The 22,896-nt window shown below is 44.5% G+C and overlaps 1 protein-coding gene across 4 annotated transcripts in view; it reads left to right on the top strand.

Annotated features, from left to right (window-relative positions):
• The window catches only part of itgb6 (integrin subunit beta 6), a 78,085-nt gene extending 66,060 nt beyond the window's left edge, over nt 1-12,025 (top strand). For 2 of the 4 annotated variants that reach the window (XM_033024136.1, XM_033024139.1), the window contains 3 exons: nt 1,409-1,575; nt 1,938-2,047; nt 11,617-12,025. In XM_033024136.1, coding sequence (XP_032880027.1) covers nt 1,409-1,575; nt 1,938-2,033 — 263 coding nt within the window. In that variant the 3' untranslated portion in view covers nt 2,034-2,047; nt 11,617-12,025. Of the gene's footprint in view, nt 1-1,408; nt 1,576-1,937; nt 2,048-10,162; nt 11,176-11,616 lie in introns of those variants that run through there. The other 2 variants (XM_033024138.1, XM_033024137.1) reach the window with 2 other exon arrangements.
• Nucleotides 12,026-22,896: the final 10,871 nt, after the last annotated feature.

The raw sequence follows: 22,896 nt of genomic DNA, 5'->3' as shown, positions 1-22,896 counted from the left end.
CCTTCACAAATGGGGCAGCAGTCCAACCCCATGGTGTGCTTGTGGAGAGCAGCAAACAATGCAACACATCATTGAAGCATGCCCTCAACAAAGACTCAAAGGAGGACTTGTCACCCTTCATACAGCAGATCAAGAGGCAACTGCTTGGCTAAAGGACTTTGCATTTGCTAAATAAAATACCAAAATTTAAGTATACGTTTTTTTTGCCATTATCAAGCCGTAGTTAAGGAAACGTCTTTGAAATATTGATAGCTCAGAGCAGGCTCCTGCTATTCTGAAAATAATCAATTCTGTATGGGGGTCCAGTTTTGTTTTTAATAATTTTGAGAACATTTCAAAGATTCCTTTCCAAAATGTATGGAGTTTTATGCAAGAGGCAAAGGAGTGTGTTATAGTTGCTTCTTGAGAGAGACATTTGTCACAGATAGGAGATACATTTGGAAAAATCTTATTCAGTTTAGTTTTTGAGTAATATAGACTGTGTAGTATTTTAAATTGGATTAGAGTATGTCTAACATTAATCGAACAATTATGTATATATAGAAGATATTTTTCCCATCTGTCTTTGGAGATTTTTAGGCTTAATTCCACTTCCCATTCTCTTCTAATTGCGTCTGACGATGGAATTTCTATATTTAGAAGAATATTGTACAAGTATGATATTAGATTATTTAACCCATTAATCCCTACTCTTTGTTTCCTGTCTGCCAACCACTTCTCTATCCATGTCAGCACTCTACCCCCAATACCATGTGCCCTAATTTTGCCTACTAATCTCCTATGTGGGACCTTATCAAATGCTTCCTGAAAGTCCAGGTACACTACATCCACTGGCTCTCCCTTGTCCATTTTCCAAGTTGCATCTTCGAAAAATTCCAGAAGATTAGTCAAGCATGATTTCCCCTTCGTAAATCCATGCTGACTTGGACCGATCCTGTTACTGCTATCCAAATGTTCAGCTATTTCATCTTTTATAATTGACTCCAGCATCTTCCCCACCACCGATGTCAGGCTAACTGGTCTATAATTCCCTGTTTTCTCTCTCCTGCCTTTCTTAAAAAGTGGGATAACATTAGCTACCCTCCAATCTACAGGAACTGATCCCGAGTCAAAAGAACATTGGAAATTTATCACCAATGCATCCACGATTTCTAATATTTAATGATATTGAATTGCATTTATTCCCAGGTTGTGAAGAAAGAATGTGTCATGTTTAACAAAGGACAAATCTGGTTGGCTGTGGAGCTGAAAACATAGTGAAAGTTAATGCAACCTGATATCATAATCCTTCAACAATATGCTCTGTTAAATGATATGTTTCACCACAGTCTCATCTGTTATTAACTATTTTTAGTGTAACTCCATTTTAACAGCAGCCATGTGCTAAAGTGTTGTGTTTTTTTTGCAGACTGTCCCTTGCCACCAAATGTTTTTATGATAGTCTTGGGAATTTCTTTGGCTATCTTTGTTGTTGGATTGGTTGTTCTCAGTATCTGGAAGATGCTTATATCCATTCATGACCGCAAGGAAGTAGCCAAATTTGAAGCGGAACAAGCAAAAGCTAAATGGCAAACAGTATGTATACAAATTTAAATAATTGGTATTGCCAAACATTTCTGTTTTTAATACAATAATATATTTAAAAGTCTACTCAGTGAATTCCATGCATTTTTTGTTGATTTCATAGACCTATAATAGACAATTTAGAAATTTACCATTTAGCTAATTTGAGAAGAATATTCATAAATTGCAGATCTTATATCTAATTGTTAATATTGCTGGTATGATTTTAAAGTAATTTGAAATGGCTATAGAACTATAGATTGACCTTAAACTTACCTTGGATAAAGTAGTTCAGAATTGTTTAACCTTACCATGCAGAACATTATAAATGTTTCGAATACTTTTTTTACCAAATATCAATGTTTTATTTGCAGAGCACAAATCCACTTTACAGGGGCTCAATTTCCACATTTAAAAACGTGACGTACAAGAATCACGAAAAAAAGGGATTCGCAACCTTTGGGTATTGATTTATTGGACAATAGTAAGTTCTGCAAAAAGGCCAAATGTGGGTTTGTATTATTTGCGTTTCTTGAATAAATGCTTTGTTTTTTTTGTCTACACACAATGTGTACGGATCACAGCAGCTTGTACTGTATATATTTTGAAGATTTTAATTATATTTTGAACTGCTTGTGATGATCTAGGTGTGAAATCTGGAGGGTGACAATTCATTGGGTAATAACAGATTTTCATAGATTCATAGACACATAGACAATAGGTGCATGAGTAGGGCATTCGGCCCTTCGAGCCAGCACCGCCATTCAATGTGATCATGGCTGATCATCCCCAATCAATAACCCGTGCCTGCCTTCTCCCCATATCCCTTGTTTCCGCTAGCCCTAAGAGCTCTATCTAACTCTCTTTTAAATGCATCCAGTAAATCGGCCTCCACTGCCTTCTGTGGCAGAGAATTCTACAAATTCACAACTCTCTGTGTGGAAAAAGTTTTTCCTCATCTCAGTTCTAAATGGCCTACCCCTTATTCTTAAACTATGCCCCCGGTTCTGGACTCCCCCAACATCGGGAACATCTAGCGTGCCCAATCCCTTAATAATTTTATATGTTTCTATAAGATACCCTCTCATCCTTCTAAATTCCAGTGAATTCAAGCCCAGTTGCTCCATTCTATTATCATATGACAGTCCCACCATTCCGGGAATTAACCTCATGAACCTATGCTGCACTCCTTCAATTGCAAGAATGTCCTTCCTCAAAGTAGGATCCCAAAACTGCACCCAATACTCCAGAATCATAGTCATTCAGCATGGAAACAGGCCCTTCGGCCCAACTTACCTATGTCGCCCATCATGTCCCACCTGTACTAGTCCCATCTGCTTGCATTTGGAAACATAGAAAATAGGTGCAGGAGGAGGCCATTCGGTCCTTCGAGCCAGCACTGCCATTCATTGTGATCATGGCTGATCGTCCCCAATCAATATCCCGTGCCTGCCTTCTCCCCATATCCCTTGATTCCACTAGTCCCCAGAGCTCCATCTAACTCTCTCTTAAATCCACCTAGTGATTTGGTCTCCACTGCCCTCTGTGGCAGGGAATTCCATAAATTCACAACTCTCTGGGTGAAAAAGTTTTTTCTCACCTCAGTCCTTAATGGCCTCCCCTTTATTCTAAGACTGTGGCCCCTGGTTCTTGATTCGCCCAACATTGGGAACATTTTTCCTGCATCTAGCTTGTCCAGGTTTCTATAAGATATCCCCTCATCCTTCTAAACTCCAGTGAATACAAGCCTAGTCTTTTCAATCTTTCCTCATATGACAGTCCCACCATCCCAGGGATCAATCTCATGAACCTACGTTGCACTGACTCAATCACAAGGATGTCCTTACTCTAATTAGGAGACCAAAACTTACCAGAGCCCTATACAATTGCAGAAGAACCTCTTTACTCCTATACTGAAATCCTCTTGTTATGAAGGCCAACATTCCATTGGCTTTCTTCACTGCCTGCTGTACCTGCACGCCAACTTTTAGTGACTGGTGTACAAGGACATCCAGGTCTCGCTGCACCTCCCCCTTACCTAACCTAACCCCATTGAGGTAATAATCTGCCCCCTTGTTTTTGCCGCCAAAGTGGATAACCTCACATTTATCTATATTATACTGCATCTGCCACGCATCTGCCCACTCACTCAACCTGTCCAGGTCACCCTGCAACCTCCTAACATCCTCTTCACAGTTCACACCGCCACCCAGCTTTGGGTCATCTGCAAACTTGCTAGTGTTGCACCTAATTCCCTCTTCTATATCATTAATATATATGGTAAACAGTTGCGGCCCCAACACCGAGTCTTGCAGCACTCCACTCGCCACTGCCTGCCATTCTGAAAAGGACCCGTTCACTCCTACTCTTTGCTTCCTGTCTGCCAGCCAATTTTCTATCCATGTCAACACCCTACCCCCAATACCATGTGCTCTAATTTTAGTCACCAGTCTCCCGTGCGGGACCTTATCAAAGGCATTCTGAGTCTAGATACACTACATCCACTGGCTCCCCTTCATCCATTTTACTTGTCGCATCCTCAAAAAATTCCAGAAGATTAGTCAAGCATGATTTCCCTTTCATAAATCCATGTTGACTTGGACTAATCCTTTTACTGATATCCAAATGCCCCATTATTACCTCTTTAGTAAAAAGTAAAAACTCGGAAGATTGAGGGGGGATCTTATAGAAACTTACAAAATTCTTAAGGGGTTGGACAGGCTAGATGCAGGAAGATTGTTTCCGATGTTGGGGAAGTCCAAAACAAGGGGTCACAGTTTAAGGATAAAGGGGAAATCCTTTAGGACCGGGATGAGAAAAACATTTTTCACACAGAGAGTGGTAAATCTCTGGAACTCTCTGCCACAGAAGGTAGTTGAGGCCAGTTCATTGGCTATATTTAAGAGGGGGTTAGATGTGGCCCTTGTGGCTAAAGGGATCAGGGGGTATGGAGAGAAGGCAGGTACAGGATACTGAGTTGGATGATCAGCCATGATCATATTGAATGGCGGTGCAGGCTCGAAGGGCCGAATGGCCTACTCCTCCACCAATTTTCTATGTTTCTATGTTAATAATTGACTCCAGCATCTTTCCCACCACTGAAGTCAGGCTAACTGGTCTGTAATCCCCGTTTTTTCTCTCGCTCCTTTCTTGAAAAGTGGGATAACATTAGCTATCCTCCAATCCACAGGAACTGATCCTGTAACTATTGAACATTGGAAAATGATCATCAATGCGTCCACTATTTCTAGAGCCACCTCCCTGAGGACCCTGGGATGCAGACCATCCGGCCCAGGGGATTTATCATCCTTCAGTTCCATTAGCCTACCCAATACTATTTCTCGCCTAATGAAAATTTATTTCAGTTCCTCTACCCCCTTAGATCCTCTGTCCTCCAGTACATCTGGGAGATTGTTTGTGTCTTCCTTAGTGAAGACAGATCCGAAGTATCTGTTCAACTCTTCTGCCATTTCCTTGTTACCCATAATAATTTCACCTGTGTCTGCCTTCAAGGGACCCACATTTGACTTTGCTACTCTTTTTCCCTTAACATATCTAAAGAAGCTTTTACTGTCCTTCTTTATATTCCTGGCCAGCTTCCCCTCGTACTTCATCTTTTCAGCCCCTATTGCCCGTTTTGTTTCCTTCTGTTGTCCTATGAAAGTTTCCCAATCCTCTGGCTTCCAGCTACTCTTTGCTGTGTTATACATCTTTTCTTTTAGTTTTATTCTATCCCTAACTTCTCTTGTCAGCCACGGTTGCCTCCTACTCCCCTTAGAATCTTTCTTCCTTTTTGGAATGAAATGATCCTGCATCTTCCGGATTATGCCCGGAAATTCCTGCCATTGCTGTTCCACCGACATTCCTGATAGGATCCCTTTCCAGTCTACCTTGGCCAGCTCCCCTCTCATGCCTTCATAGTCCCCTTTGTTCAACTGCATCACAGCCACTTCCGATTTAACCTTCTCCTTCTCAAGTTGCAGATTAAAACTAATCATATTATGATCACTACCTCCAAGCGGTTCCTTTACCTCGAGTCCTCTTAGCAAATCTGGTTCATTAGATAACACTAAATCCAGAATTGCCTTTTCTCTGGTCGGCTCCATTACAAGCTGCTCTAAGAATCCATCTCGGAAGCACTCTACAAACTCTCTTTCTTGGGGTCCTGAACCAACCTGATTTTCCCAGTCTACCTGCATATTGAAATCCCCCATCACCACAGTGGCACTACCTTTGTTACATGCCAGTTTTAACTCCTGCTGCAACTTGCACCCTACATCCGGGCTACTATTGGGGGGGGGGGGGGGGGGGGGGTATAGATAACACCAATTAGTGTCTTCTTGCCTTTACAATTCCTCAACTCAATCCACAGTTGAGGCCCGTATCCCTCTAAATCTATCCTATCGATGTACCTGCCCAAATGTTTTTTAAACGTCGCAATAGTACCAGCCTCAACTACCTCCGCCAGCAGCTTGTTTCATACACCCACCACCCTTTGTGTGGGGAAAAGCCCTTCTGATTCCCATTAAATTTTCCCCCTCTCATCTTAAACCTATGCCCTCTGGTTCCCGATTCCCCACCTCTGGGCAAAATACTATGTGTGTCAACCTGATCTATACCGCTCATGATTTTGTACACCTCTATAAGATCACCTCTTATCCTCCTGCTCTCCAAGGAATAAAGTCCCGACCTCTCCCTATAGCTCAGGCCCTCGAGTCCTAGCTGATTGTACTCGGCACCTTAGCACTCAGTTGGAAAATAATTTATATACATTTGTAATGTCAAAAAAAATGTTTTACCCTATCTGCTGCATGGAGCTGCTGCCTCATTGTGCTGGAGACCCAGGTTCGGGTGGGTTTCCTCCGGGTGCTCCGATTTCCTCCCGCATCCCAAAGGCATGTGGGTTTGCGGATTAATGAGCCTCTGTAAAATTACCCCTTGTGTGCAGGGTGAGGTTGAGAAAGTGGGATAACATAACACAAGTGCTAGTGATTGATGGTCGGCATGGACTCGGTGGGCCGAAGGGCCTGTTCTTGTGCTGTATATTTCAATAAATGTAGTCATGTGAAATACATCACATCCCTCTCTCGCATTGCACCTCTTTTTCTCTGCACTTTCTGCTGGTGTGAATGGGTGATGGTTGGCATGGATTCGATGGGCCAAAGGGCCTGTTTCTATTCAGTATCTCTAACACTAAATTTCACATACAGATATGCTGTGAAAATTGTACTGCAAGATATCTTGAATGTGCAGCTGCTACTCAAAATATCACATTCCAGCTTTGAAGAAATGCTCCGTGTTCCACCCTTATTGCTCTAAGAAACGTAGGCAGCCCTCTTGTTAGCATTAACCATGTGATATCTTCATGGATACATGCGGCCATTAACCTGTTTCAGGTAATCTGTTAAAAGGGAATAGAGTCATACAGCCTCATAAACTCATAAGCCCTTTAAACCTGTCCTATCCATGTACCTGTCATTGATAAAAATACATCTATTGATGCTCCTGAACACATCATCAGTGATGTAACCTGGGGTCATTGGTTCTTTCGGGTCTTTCAACATCAGACACCCTCACCCAGGCGACCCAGCCGTGGTTGATCAGACCACGACGTGTTCAGATGGCATTCACTCCTCCCCATGGACCTCCTCTCCTGATCCAGATCCAAATGTCAAAATGTATCTTAAACGTTATGATAGTACCAGATGCAACGACCTCCTTCGGCGGCCCATTCCATGTACCCATCACCCTTTGTGTAAAAAAAAAATAATAAATTAAAAAAAAAGTTGCCCCTCGGGTTCCTATTAAATCTTTCCACCCTCACCTTAAACCTATGTGCTCCGGTTCTTGATTCCCCTACTCTGGGCAAGAGACTCTGTGCAGGAGTCTGGGCAGGAAGCAGTTCTTCCACTCGATGACTGGGCAAAGGTTAGATCTGTACTGCAAACGTAACTGAATTGACATTTTGACAATCTTTTGCAGTGAGCAACCTCACCTTTGCTAAAGTGCCTTCATATTGTATTTTCCGCAGACTACAGATTCTAATGTATATTATACAAAGGTACACAAAATTGCTGGAGAAACTCAGCGGGTGCAGCAGCATCTATGGAGCGAAGAAAATAGGCGACGTTTCGGGCCGAAACCCTTCTTCAGACTGATGGGGGGTGGGGGGGAGAAGGAAGGAAAAGGGGGAGGAGGGGGAGGAGCCCGAGGGCGGGCGGATGGGAGGGTGGGAGGAGACAGCTAGAGGGTTAAGGAAGGGGAGGAGACAGCAAGGGCTAGTAAAATTGGGAGAATTCAATGTTAATGCCATCCGGACGCAAGGTCCCCAGGCGGAATATGAGGTGCTGTTCCTCCAATTTCCGCTGTTGCTCACTCTGGCAATGGAGGAGATCCAGGACAGAGAGGTCGGATTGGGAATGGGAGGGGGAGTTGAAGTGCTGAGCCACCGGGAGGTCAGGTTGGTTATTGCGGACTGAGCGGAGGTGTTCGGCGAAACGATCGCCCAACCTCCGCTTAGTCTCCCCGATGTAAATCAGCTGACATCTAGAGCAGCGGATGCAGTAGATGAGGTTGGAGGAGATACAGGTGAACCTTTGTCACACCTGGACCGACTGCTTGGGTCCTTGAATGGAGTCGAGGGGGGAGGTGAAGGGACAGGTGTTGCATTTCTTGCGGTTGCAACGGAAAGTGCCCGGGGAGGGGGTGGTGCGGGAGGGAAGGGAAGAATTGACGAGGGAGTTGCGGAGGGAGCGGTCTTTGCGGAAGGCAGACATGGGGGGAGATGGGAAGATGTGGCGAGTGGTGGGGTCAAGTTGGAGGTGGCGGAAATGGCGGAGGATTATGTGTTGTATTTGCCGGCTGGTGGGGTGAAAGGTGAGGACCAGAGGGACTCTGCCCTTGTTGCGAGTGCGGGGATGGGGAGAGAGAGCAGTGTTACGGGGTATGGATGAGACCCTGGTGCGAGCCTCATCTATGGTGGCGGAGGGGAATCCCCGTTCCCTGAAGAACGAGGACATTTCCGATGCCCTGGTATGGAATGTCTCATCCTGGGAACAGATGCGGCGTAGGCAAATGCTGCTTTACTAACAACACCTGTCCTTTTACCTCCTCCCTCAACTCCATCCAGGGACCCCGACAGGTCCTTTCAGGTTAGACAAAGGTCCACATGTACCTCCACTAACCTCATCTACTGCATCCGATGTCCCTGATGTGGGCTGCTGTACATCGGCAACCTCAACTTTGCTTAGCTTTTTCATGCGCTTTTGCATTGTGACTACTTCCAGCCTTCGAAAGAACATATTTCAATAACTATATATTTTCCTAAAAAAATTGTAACATTTGTGTTGGCTCATCTCATCCAACTTGATGTCCTATGTGCACTCGTATACAGTAGGAAACTAGGCAACGTAAGGAACATTCCGGGCAAAAAATCAGAGTTCGTTTTTTTTGCTATTTAACCTACTAGTCAAATTCATGCTGACTATAACGAAAAGGCGGAACACATTTACTTTATTGAAGTTGAACATTTCTGTAACCGTTTCAAAGCCACTATGGACCTTGAGGTTTCACATGCTATCTAATCAGATTAGATAATAAGTTCATAAATTCTTAAGTGATAGGGGTAGAATTAGACCATTCTGCCCATCAAGCCTACTCTGCCATTCAATTACGGCTGATCTCTCTCCTTCCTAACCCCATTCTCCTACCTTCTCCCCGTAACCTCTGACACCCGTACTAATCAAGAATCTATCTATCTCTGCCTTAAATACTGTATATCCCCTGACTTTGCTTCCACAGCCTTCTGTGGCAAATAATTTCACAGATTGGATAATACTGCACATAAATACAATCATGTCAAAGTCAAGTACAATAGGTGGAGCAAAGGGGAAGATACAGTTCCAGAGACAAGTCCAATGTCCGCAATGGAGTAGAGAGTGGCACAGTGACGCAGCAGTAGACTTGCTGCCATTACAGAGCCAGACACCAAGGTTCGATCCTGAGTAAGGGTGCCATCAGTACGTAGTTTGGATGTTCCCCTTGTGATCGCGTGGGTTTTCTCCGGGTGCTCTGGTTTCTTCCCACACTCCTAAGATGTACAGGTTTGTAGGTTAATTGGCTGCTGTAAATTGTAAATTGTCCCTAGTGTGTAAGATAGTGTTAGTGTACGGGGTGAACGCTGGTTGGCGCACAATTGATGGGCCGAAGGGCCTGTTTCCGCGCTGTATCTCTAAAGTAAACAAAAGATGAATCAGACAGTCGCCTAGCTTACATATAATATGCTTATTAAAATTGTTTGCATAATAATCAGTGACTCATACACAAAATTTAAATTAATTTTCTTGTATGCAGTTGTTATGTTTGATTGTGTTGGAAGGAACTGCAAATGCTGGTTTACACCGAAGATAGACTTAAAATGCTGGAGTAACTCAGCAGGGCAGACAGCATCTCTTAAGAGAAGGGATGGGTGACGTTTCAGGTCAAGACCCTTCAGTCTGAAGAAGGGTCTCGACCTGAAACGTAACTCATTCCTTCTCTCCTGTTGTGTAAGCTGTTGTGTAACTCTAACATTTTGTGTTTATGTTCTGTTTGATACCAGTTCACTATCAGGCTTTGTCCTGCCCCCACCACGCTCTTCCAACTTTCTCTCCTCTATTACAATCACTGAAGAGGGATCACGACCCAGAATATCATGTCCTCCAGAGATGCTGCTTGACCTGCTGAGCTACTCCAGCATTTTGTGGGGGGGTTTTCCGTAAACCAGCATCTGCTCATCCTTGTATCTCTCTCTTGAGGTGAATGTTTACTTTGCTATCGGTCCAATTCATGTTTTCTCCAGCATACCCCTCTGCCACATTGCGAACGTTGGACTTCGTCTATGGAACTGATGCACCACAATGCTGAGAACTATATTCTGCACTCTGTATCTTCCCCTTTGCTCCACCAAGCTCCAAGAGTTTGACGGGTTTATTTTTACTGCTGGAGTACAATGTTGGCAACTCTAAAGCAGCAGAATGCTTCAACGTTGGAGGAGCTGGGCTGTTGATGGACGTAAAGGATTTATGGCACTTCTTGGAAGAAGAGCTTGGGAGTTTTCTTGGGACCAATCTTTATCCATGCAAAGCATACAAGTTCCTCACTGCACCTCGGTACATGTGACAACAATGAACCTAAATCTAATCTAATGAGACAAACCAAATATGTTCTCGACATGAAGGATTAATTTGTATTGTTCTGAATGTACATGAAGCGTTTTGGTCTGACAAATTCTGCCGATCTAGTGTATATCATGGCATCTATCCATAGCAATACAACGCATTCTTCAGACAGACTACAGCCCACAACGGGATTACATTTCTAACTCCCACATGTTACAGTCATGTGCTTATACCACAAAAATGCTTAGCATTGCACTAGTACAGTCTCTAATAGCAAAAAAAAGTTTTGATATGTTCTTCTCGATGCTAGGATTATAATTCTGAATTAGTAACCTCCATTGAGAATAATTAAACTCTACTGTTTAGACTTTGGAGATACAACACCCGTACACTAGTTCTATCCTACGCACTGGGACAATTTACAATATTTTGCCAAAGCCGATTAACCTACAAACCTGTACCTCTTTAGATTGTGGGAGGAAACCGGAGTACCCGTAAAAACACCCACGCAGTTACAGGGAGAACGTACAAACTCCGTACAGACAGCACCCGTAATCAAGTTCGAACCCGGTCTCTGGCGCTGTAAGGCAACAACTCTACCGCTGTGCCACTGTGCCACTCTATAATATGATGTTTGGAGTTCCATAAACTTCAGAAATTGGTTGAAAGATGCAGCTTCCAAACAGGCCCTTCAGCCCATTGAGTCCATGCCTACCATCGATCACCCATTCACACGTGTTCTAAGTCATCCCACTTTCATATTGACTCTCTGCATAGTTGGGGTAAGCAATGTTTCTTAGTTTAGTTTAGAGATACAGTATTGAAACTGACCCGGAGTCCACGCTAACCATTAATCACCCGATCACACTTGTTCTATGTTGTCCACTCCATACAGAGGCCAACTAACCTACTAATCCACATGTCCTTGGGATGTGTGTGGAAACAGGAGCACTTGGAGAAAACCCATGTGGTCACAGGGAGAATGTGCAACACCACACAGACAACACCCGAGGTCAGGATCACACCCGGCTCTCTGGCGCTGTGAGACCGCAACTCTTCCTGCTGCGCTACTGTGCTGTACATTTATTGCTTTATGTGTATGAGCATTTACATTTCATCTTTTTGTATATTTTATCATGAAGAAGTAATTAGTACAATACTGTTTTGTGCAGTTTCTTATAAAGGCTGGACCTTAAGAATGGCCAAATATGTAAGATATAGACGTCTTTGAAAGATGCACTTCATGCTGTTAAACAAATGTTTTTAGTTGTCTGGAAATAAAATTCTGTCCTATCCATAAATCATTTTAACCTTTTCCTTCAATATATTGCTGAAATGTTGACAGCTTTGGCAACACACATTGCCCACCTGTGTTTACAGTGAAGGTATACAACTCGTCTAAATTGGAACGAGAATCAGTGTAGCACAGACTGGTTTTTTTTTTTTTTTTTTTATTATGAAACTACTTTTATTCAAAAAATAAACATAAACATAGAGTATTAACACAATCAAAGACTGCCTATGCTGACAGTTTACAAGCAAATGATCGTCAAATTAATAACATCAACGTCAACTGGACCCACGAAATGGCCGTTGAAGGTCGAGTGTTCCATTTATCAACAAAACACTCGACCTTCAACGGCGACCAGTATTCATGGAAAGCCTCCAAAGTCCCCATGGACACCACGTGTTCCCTCTTAACACTTAAACAAAATTATCAAATTAAAATATTAACATTCTTATCGATAATATATTCAACCTCCTGTGGTGACCAGCGTTCACAGAAGGCCTCCACAGTCCCCATGGACACCGCGTGTTCCTTTTCTAGGGACACGCGAGCTCGGACGTAACCCCGGAAAAGGGGCAGGCAGGCGACCGGTGTGCGGCCATCGACTGCCCGCTGCCTGGACCCGCGAATGGCCATCTTGGCCAGGCCCAGGAGCAGACCGACAGGGAGACCCACTCCTCCCTCCCAACCTTCCCCCCTCTGCACCGGTTAGGTTACAGACTGGTTAGGAGCAGTAGTTTGGAACAGAATATAGACATGAGGAACTGTAGATGCTGGACTCTTGCATAGAACACAAAGTACTGGAGTAACATCAGCGGGTCAGGCAACACCCTGGAGAACATGGATAAATGACATTTCAGTGACCTGCAATGCTGCATGACCCGCATGGGCAGAAATCCTGGGGGGGGGGGGGGAGAAGGGGGAGAAGGGGCGGACAAGTCCCTCCCATGTTTTGAGAGGTGGGGGACAATCCCCCCTCCCCCCCCCCATGTTTTGTAATCTGGATTTTGAAATTTGGTGAAAAAAAACCTATTAAAATCTCCGCTTTCCGCAAGACAGTAGGGGTGTCACTATTAAGCGCTTGTTAAATGTCTCTATTAACATCGTATTAACACGATGTGTCACCAATTGTGTTTTGACCTTCAAGTGTTATTGAAGGTGTTCACGGAGAATATCTTAAAGCTGTTTGATGCGGGTACAATTACCATTTGAACTAATTGGATGTATTCGTGGATGGGCAAGATTTAAACGGGTATCGGATTTAAACGGGTCAGGTCATTAAGGGCTCCGGTCGAACGGGTTTCCTGGCTGGTTTTCAGGTAAGTCCCTCATTCACAGTCACGTTATTTAGTATGTTTTTCCCACCTCTCTCTCCCCCCCCCCCCCCCCCTCCCCTCCCCTCCAAGGGTGGTTCTTCTGTTTGCCTTTATTTGCTTCAGTTTTATTTGTTTTAGTGTTATTTATCACATTGTATCTTTTGAAAGATTCAAGCACTACAAAATGAATGCAATCTCAACTTTAAAGTCTGTGTTAACTAAACTAACTAACTAGGTTTGAGCAGAATTAGGCTGCACGGCTGTGAGTGGACAGGTGCTGTCGCAAGGGGTTGGGAACGCATCCTGATGGGGCAATTATTATGGAGGATGTTTTGTCACCCATCCTTACTGATTGTGGTCTATGGGTCAAGAAGTCATAGACTCTGCATATACCCAATCTCCCAGTTACAGGGAGAACATACAAATTCCGTACAGACAGCACCCATGGACAGGATCAAACCCGAGTCTCTGGCGCTGTGAAGGCAGCAGCACTCCCGCTGCACCACCGTGCCGCCCCAGTTGGCATCTGCAAACTCCCCGCAGACCTCAGCAGGATGGAGAGAACTTTCACTGGCACTCCCAGTTTTCAGTCCGGGAAGTCTAGCTACTAAGCCTGGACCAGATTAAACCTGGCACCAAGACTGCAGCTCCACTGAAACAAATAGGGAGGAATGGCAGCCAGAAAAACAGTGGTAGACTCTTAAACTAACTGAATCAAATCAAATAAAATGTATTTAATCGATTTAAAGTATGTAGGAGTGGTTTTAATTTATTTTTTTGAATATCTTCTTTATTTCTGTCATAATTCAGAGTCCGCTGTTCTGTTAGTTTTTAAATAGTTATGAATAGACAGGATGAACCCACAAGTTAAAATTCTGAGGAGCAAGGTCAACTCTAATGGTGTTCGACAGGAACTTGCTCGAGTTGATTGAAGGAGGTTGTTTGTGGGCAAAGTATCGCTTGGAACGTGGGATGCTTGCCTACACAGTGGTGCAGCGGTAGAGTTGATGCCTTACAGCACCAGAGACCCGGGTTCGATCCTGACTACGGGTGCTGTCTTAACCGAGTTTGTACATTCTCTCTGTGACCACATGAGTTTTCTCCAGATGCTCTGGTTTCCTCCCACATTCCAAAGACGTGCAGGTTTGAGGGTTAATTGGCTTTTGTAAAATTGTTCCTTCTGTGTAGTAGTGACGGGGTGATCGCTGGTCATGTTGTAGTCTCGGCAGACCGATGGGCCTGTTTCCACACTAAGAGTAAACTAAACTAAACTAAAGTCTAGTATTTAACCATCATAATACCCTGCCCACATTACTGTACAGGGTATATTGTAGGCCACGTTGCAAGAATCCACTAGATATAATTTTGCATCAGGACATTTCCTGGAAGATTCCTGTGGTATGTTTGGTTTGAGTTTGAGTTTAAGTTTAAGTTTAGTTTATTGTCACGTGTACCAAGGTACAGTGAAAAGCTTTTGTTGCGTGTTATCTAGTCAGTGGAAAGGCTATACATGATTACAATCGAATCATTCACCGTGTACAGATACATGTTAAAGGGAATAACATAAATAATGTTTCATGCAAGATAAAGTCCAATAAAGTCTGATCAAAGATAGTCTGAGGTTCTCCAATAAGATAGTTAGTAGTTCATGACCACTCTCTAGTTGGCAATCTGACCGACATCCACTATAAGCCCACTGACTCCCATGGCTATCTGGACTACACTTCTTCCCACCCTGCTTCCTGTACGGACTCCATCCCCTACTCCCAATTCCTCCGTCTACGCCACATCTGCTCCCAGGATGAGGCGTTCCACACCAGGGCATCTGAAATGTCCTCATTCTTCAGGGAACGGGGGTTCCCCTCCTCCACCATAGATGAGGCTCGCACCAGGGTCTCTTCCATACCCCGCAACACTGCTCTCTCTCCCCACCCCTGCACTCGCAACAAGGGCAGAGTCCCCCTAGTCCTCACCTTTCACCCCACCAGCCGTCACATACAACAAGTAATCCTCCGTCAGTTTCGCCACCTGCAACGTGGCCCCACCACTCGCCACATCTTCCCATCTCCCTCCATGTCTGCCTTCCGCAAAGACCGCTCCCTCCGCAAATCCCTTGTAAATTCTTCCCTTCCTTCCCGTACCACCCCCTCCCCGGGCACTTTCCGTTGCCACCGCAAGAAATGCAACACCTGTCCCTTTACCTCCCCCCTCGACTCCATTCAAGGACCCAAGCAGTCGTTCCAGGTGCGACAGAGGTTCACCTGTATCTCCTCCAACCTCATCTACTGCATCCGCTGCTCTAGATGTCAGCTGATCTACATCGGTGAGACTAAGCGGAGGTTGGGCGATCGTTTCGCCGAACACCTCCGCTCGGTCCGCAAGAACCTACCTGACCTCCCGGTGGCTCAGCACTTCAACTCCCCCTCCCATTCCCCGTCCGACCTCTCTGTCCTGGGTCTCCTCCATGGCCAGAGTGAGCAACACCGGAAATTGGAGGAACAGCACCTCATATTCCGCTTGGGGAGTCTGCATCCTGCGGGCATGAACATTGTATTCTCCCAATTTTGTTAGCCCTTGCTGTCTCCTCCCCTTCCTCAGCCCTCAGGCTGTCTCCTCCCATCCCTCAGCCCTCGGGCTCCTCCTCCTCCTTTTTCCTTCCTTCTCCCCTCCACCGCCTATCAATCTGAAGAAGGGTTTCGGTCCGAAACGTTACCTATTTCCTTCGCTCCATAGATGCTGCTGCACCCACTGAGTTTCTCCAGCATTTTTGTGTACCTTCTAGTTGGCAATCGTTTGGTTCAGTTGCCTGATAATAGCTGGGAAGAAACTGTCTCTGACTCTGGAGGTGTGCGTTTTCACACTTCTGTACCTCTTGCCTGATGGGAGAGGGGAGAAGAGGGTAGTCTGGGATGATACTTGTTCTTGATTATGCTGCTGGCCTTGCCGAGGCAGCATGAGGTGTAAATGGAGTCAACAGAAGGGAGGCTGGTTTGTGTGATGGTCTGAGCCACAACTCTCTGCAATTTCCTGCTGTCTTGGACGGAGCTGTAACCAGACCATGCTGTGAAGCATCCCTATAAAACGCTTACTGGGATGCATTTGATAATAGGAGTGATCGAACTATAAATTTCTGATCTGAACTGATATGTTTGCTGTATTTGCTAGACCAAATGTTTCAAAGTGTCCTTGTGGGCTGAAACAATAATTCTACCATCAATGCTAAATCCGTAACAGCAATCTAACACACTAGGGACAATTTACAATTTTTACCAAAGCCAATCAACCTACAAACCTGTACGTCTTTGGAGGGTGGGAGGAAACTGGAGCACCCAGAGAAAACCCATGCAGTCACAGGGAGAACATACAAACTCTCCCTGTGTACGGGCAGCACCCGTAGTCAGTATCTGGCGCTGTAACGCAGCAACTCTATCGCTGCGCCACCGTGCCGCCCTAAATGACCTGAATATATTATGCAAAGTAAGGGATGCAACAAGGTGAGCACACTATTGATTTGTTAATGTAGTCCCATTGTAAAGACGTATGAGTTGTCTTAAGGAAGGTTGTTGGAAAAATATTAGGTTGCAGGGAAGCCAATTCTTCAAGTTATTTTCTTTTGCAGAAATGTCCAGATGGAACGATTTTAAGTTGCTTAATATTTTCTTCCATCAGCTTACAGAAGAAGAATGTTCAAAATGTTCAAAATAACATTACGTTTTTATAGCTTTGGAAAACATCGAGGGAAAAAATGCCAAAGTAAATATCTTTTGCCAGACAAGTTAGTTGCATTGACACTAAAGAATTAATTCATTATTTGGTGGATGTATGCTAAATGCACGCGAGTGACAACATTATGGATAATTTGATCATATGCCAAGTGAGACTGGCCTGTTGCCCTCATCCCCTGCCCAACATTACCATCCAGGTCCATATTTACGTGGCCAGATGCAAGATGTTATGTCTGCAGCATAGTTAAGGCCCTCTGCCACAACATGTCTTTGGTGATCTTTGACAGGATAAAAGTGAGTGTAGGCTTTGCTAGATATCAAAGTTTGCAGATAAAACCAGAACTTGAAATTGAAGTAATTTAAAAAATCGAGTTGGTCCTGCTTCAGCAAAATCTACTATTATAGGGAGTCTAGGTCCAGAGGATGAGGGGTCCCCTCATTGAAACTGACTGAATCGTGAAAGGCCTGGATAGAGTTCATGTGGAGAGAATGTTTCCACTAGTGGGAGAGTCTTGGACCAGAGGCCTCAGAATCAAAGGACATACCATTAGAAAGGAGATGAGGAGGAATTTATTTAACCAGAGAGTGATGAACTTGTGGAATTAATTGTCACAGATGGCCATGGAGGTCATGTCAATGGGTATTTTTAAAGCGGAGATTGACAGATTCTTGTTTAGTAAGGTTGTCAGGGGTTATGGGTAGAAGGCAGGAGAATGGGTTGAGAAAAAAAGATAGATCAGCCATGATTGAATAGCAGAGTAGACTTGATGGGCTGAATGGTTTAATTCTGCTCCTATGACTTACTGTAGAGATACAGCGCGGAAACAGGCCATTCGGCCCACCGAGTCCACACCGACCAGCTAGCACCACACCCCCGTACACTTGCACTATCCTACACACACACCAGGGTCAATTTTACAATTTTTTTCCAAAGCCAATCAACCTATAAACCTGTCTTTGGAGTGCAGGAGGAAACTAGAGCACCCGGAGAAAACCCATGCAGTCACATGGAGAATGTACAAACTCTATATACACACAGCAACCATAGTCAGGAACCAACCTGGGTCTCTGGCTCTGTAAGGCAGCAACTCTATGCTGCACCACCTTGCAGCCCTATTCTTACAATCTTGTACTTAGGTGTGTGTGTGTGTGCTTAGGTACAGTAAGGTTTTACTGAACTCTATGTAAAAAAAAAACAAATTTCACTGTACCTAGGTACATGTGACAATAAAATACATTAAACCATTGAACATATGTAAATGATTCAAGACAATGAAATAAAATGATTTCATTTATTAATGCACTTCCCACTTTATCTATATAATTTTTGTTGTAGGATCCCTTTGAAATTCATTGGGCCTCTGTTTCTGTAGAACACTGAGCCAATGCAGAATCGGAGAGGCAATCATTCAATGTAGCTTTAGGTTTATAATTGTCACATATAACGAAGTGCATGGATGCTACCCATGCAGATCAGACATCCCCTACATAAATCCAATCAAGTGTAACTCAAGCATAATAGGTAGAATGAAGGGAAAGATACGTAGTGCAGAATATAGTTCTCAGCATTGTCGCACATCAGTTCCATGGATAAGGTTACAATGGACAAAGCAAAGGTGAGTGCTAGAGAAGTCTTGCAAAACTGAGTTATGTTTCTGGATTACATATAAATGTTTAGTTTGGAGATGCATCATGGAAATAGGCCATTCAGACCATTAAGTCCACGATTATCATCGATCACCCGTTCACTCGAGTTTTATGTTATCCACTTTCTCATCCACTCCTTACACACTATGGTCAATTTACCGAGGCCAATTAACCAACAAACCAGGACGTCTTTGGGATGTGGGAGGAAACCAGAGCACCTCAAGGAAATCCATGTGGTCACAGGGGAGAAACTCCACACAGACAGTACCCAAGGTCAGGATTGAACTTGGGTCACCAGCGCTATGAGGCAGCAGCTCTGCCCTTGTGCCACTGTGCCACCCATTGACAAGGTAAACTGGAGCATGAGTAAGAGGCTTTTAGATAGGCACATGGATATGCAGGGATTGAAGGGATATGAATCATGTTCAAGTAGAGGAGATTAATTTAATGGTGCCATGTTCGGCATGGACATTATGGGTGAAAGGTCTGTTCCTGCGCTGTACTGCTCTAAGTTCTATGATATCATAAGGAGCACGCCAACTTTGTAGTCATGTCGCAGCCAGAGAGATGTCAAGTATGTCATTGGGATCTGGGACCTGAGTTGGATGGAGAGTGTTGCACAGAGCAGCGGCTTGTTATAGATATTTAAGTCAGCTCACTTCTGCAGTGAGGAAGAGATCGTGTTCCATGTGTATATGGAGTGTGAGAGGTTGCAGCATCTGTATGTGTCTGAAGGGACTGCTCATCAAGTTTTGGCTACACTTCAGCCTCACGCTCCTGATATTTGGTCATCCAGTATGGAGGGGGGATGGTCGGGAGGGAGGGTGGGGTCCCCCTGTCATTTTGCTCCTGGGCCTGGCCAAGACGGCCATTCACGGGTCCAGGCAGCGGGTAGTCAAGGAATGTGCCCGAGTCGACTGCCTGCACCTCTTCCGGGCCTAAGTCCTTACCAGCGTGTCCCTGGAGAGGGAACATGCAGTCCACAGGAACGCTGGAGGCCTTCCGTGAACGTTGGTCGCTGCAGGGGGTCAAGTGTGTCATGGATAAGAATGATAATGTTGTAACCTGATGATTGATTTATTGATGTTTGCAAACTAGGTTTAAGGTGAGGGGGGAAAGATTTAATAGGAACCTGAGGGGTAACGTTTTACACAAAGGGCGGTGGGTGTATGGAATGAGCTGCCGGAGGAGGTAGTTGAAGCGGGTAATATCGCAATGTTTAAGAAACATTTAGACAGGTTCGTGGATAGGAAAGGTTTAGAGGGATATGCGTCAAACGCAGTCAGGTAGGGCTAGTGTAGATGGGGCAGGTTAGTCGGTGAGGGCAATTTGGGCCGAAGAGCCTATTTCCATGCCAAATTACACAATAAACTGCTAGGTAGTTTTGATCTTTCCAGTACTTTGTAACTGGGCATAATGGTGGCACTGTGGTAGAGTTGCTGCCTTACAGTGCCAGAGACCTAGATTCGATCCTCACTATGGGTGATGTCTGTACAGAGTTTGTATATTCTCCCTGTGATCGCCTAGGTTTTCTCCGGGTGCTCCAGTTTGCTCTCACATTCCAAAGGCATGAAGGCTTGTAGGTTAATTTAGTTTAGTTAACTTTAGAGATACAGTGGGGAAACAGGTCCTTCAGCCCACTGTGTCCGTGCCGACCAGTGGTCCCCGCACACTACCACTATCCTACATACACTCGGGACAATTTACAATTTTACCATGCCAATTAGCCCACAAACCTGTATGTTCATTGGCTTTGGTAAAATTGTAAATTGTCCCAAGTGTGTAGGATAGTGTCAGTGTATGGGGTGATCGCTGGTCGGCGTGGACAGTGGGCCGATGGGCCTGTTTCCGCACTGTTTCTCTAAAGTAAACAGACACTAAACTAAACTAAACTGTATTTATTGGAATCTCCTTATCAAAATCAGGATCTGCGAGGATATGACTAGGAAGAGATTTGGAACATTGATTACCGCCTGGTTAATATTAACTGAAACAATAGCTGGGGAGGTTTATGGCCCTGTAAGCCATCTCATTGTAAACATCCCACTGTGATCTGTCCCAGGGACAGAACGAACAAATGGGAATGTTTTGGGAACTGACATCTTGAGAAATGGGCAATCTGATACATTGCAAAGCACAAACAAACACTCTGTTAATTAATGAAGCAAATGGCTGCAGTAATTGTGGAATGGAGTCAGGAGGAATTTGAAATGAAAGTCACATATACTGGTGTGGCTGTGGATCGGAATTACAGCTGTGTAAACGGCAATAAAACACAAAGCAATGCCTGGAAGGTATGTGAGGAGATGTATTTTGAGTTGATCTGCAACAGCAACTCTAGAGAGTAAACACTCAAGAAGAAGACACAAGGAACTGCAGATGCTGGTTTACAAAAAAAGACACAAAGAGGTGGAGTAACTCACAGTGGCAGGCAGCATCTTTGGAGAGGGATAAGATTTAACAGGAACCTGACAGGTAACTTTTTCACACACAGGATGACTTTGATTTTTTTAATTAATATTTTATTTTTCCTAAACTTCCTGGGATTGTCGCATTTCTCCCTTGAAGGGCAACAACACCACTAGGAATAATTTACCAAACTTTGGCTCACAAGCAGAGTGACACAAGAGGCACACTTGGTAGAGCCGCTGCCTCACAGCGCTAGAGAACCGGGTTCGATCCCGACCTCGGGTGCTGCCTGTGCGTGGAGTTTGCACATTCTCGCCTGTGGGATCTCATGGGTTTCCTCCCACATCCAACAAACGTGAGGGTTTGTAGGTTAATTAGCCCTCTGTAAATTGCTCTCTAGTGTGTAGGGAGTAGATAACATAGAACTAGTGTGAATGGGTGATCGATAGTTGGAGTAGACACAGTGGGCCAAAGGGCCTGTTTTCAGGCTATATCTTTCAGTCAATCAAAAAACTTCATGAAGACGAAGTATCTCCAGCTCTGACGTATTCACTGGTCCTTTTAACCAATAATAGTTAGTCCATCAACAGCCTAGCAGCTCTGAAAATATATCTGATTACTTCCCTCTGTTCATCTCTCCCTTCAAAAGATCTTCCTTTCATGTACCGTAGGTTGTCATCATTATAAGCCCCTGTCGCTTTGCATCTCACAAACTTTTCATAGTGTGTTGGGACCACTTTATATTGGAGGAAATTGTTTAGTTTAGAGATAAAGCATGGAAACAGGCCCTTAGGATTCACACCGACCATCGATCACCCATTCACACTAGTGTTATGTTATCCCATTTGCTCATCCACTCCCTACACATTTTACAGAAGCCAATTAACCTACAAAACCCGCACTTCTTTCGGATGTGGGAGGAAACTGGAGCACCCGAAGGAAACCCACATGGTCACAGGGAGAAGGTGCAAACTTCACACAGACAACACCCGTGGTCAGGATTGAAACCAGGTCTCTGGTGCTGTGAGTCAGTAGCTCCACCCGCTGCGCCACTGTGCCGTCCCTAGTTTGAGTTATTGACTCAAAGGTAAGAAGGCAACACTGGAGAACAAAAATAAAACAGAAAATGTAAATAAATACTAAACAGATCTTCTCATGGACTGCGGGTGGGATCTGTTCCGCTGCACAGATGTTGTAGAATATTCCCAGCACATTCTGTTTTATTTTAGGCTGTGTCGCTGCACTTTATCATGGGAACTTCGAGCTGTGCTGTACATCGCAGGAGGCCTCGCGGTCAGTTTAACTTGGAAACAAGGAACTGCAGATGCTGGGTTATTAAAAGGAAAGACACCAAGTGCTGGAGTAACTGAGCGGGTCAGGCAGCATCTCTGGAGAACGTGGATAGGTGACATTTCGGGTCGGGACCATTCTTCAGACTGATTGTGGTGGAGGTGAGGGAGAGGACTGTTAAAGAAGAGGGGCAGGACAAAGCCTGGCAAATGATGGGTGGATACATAGATACACGGACAATAGATGCAGGAGTAGACCATTCGACCCTTCAATCCAGCACCGCCATTCAATGTGATCATGGCTGATCATCCACAATCCTGCCTTCTCCCCATACCCTTTGATTCCGCTAGCCCTAAGAGCTCTATCTAAATGTTGAATGCATCTAGTGAATCGGCCTCCACTGCCTTCAGAGGCAGAGAATTCCACAAATTCACAACTCTCTGTGTGAAAACGTTCTGTCTAATTCAGTTCTAAATAACCCCCCCCCCCCACCAATCTAC

This window comes from Amblyraja radiata, chromosome 7 (assembly GCF_010909765.2).
Source record: "Amblyraja radiata isolate CabotCenter1 chromosome 7, sAmbRad1.1.pri, whole genome shotgun sequence".
Lineage (NCBI taxonomy): Eukaryota > Metazoa > Chordata > Chondrichthyes > Rajiformes > Rajidae > Amblyraja > Amblyraja radiata.
This window is presented reverse-complemented; position numbering and strand designations above follow the sequence as displayed.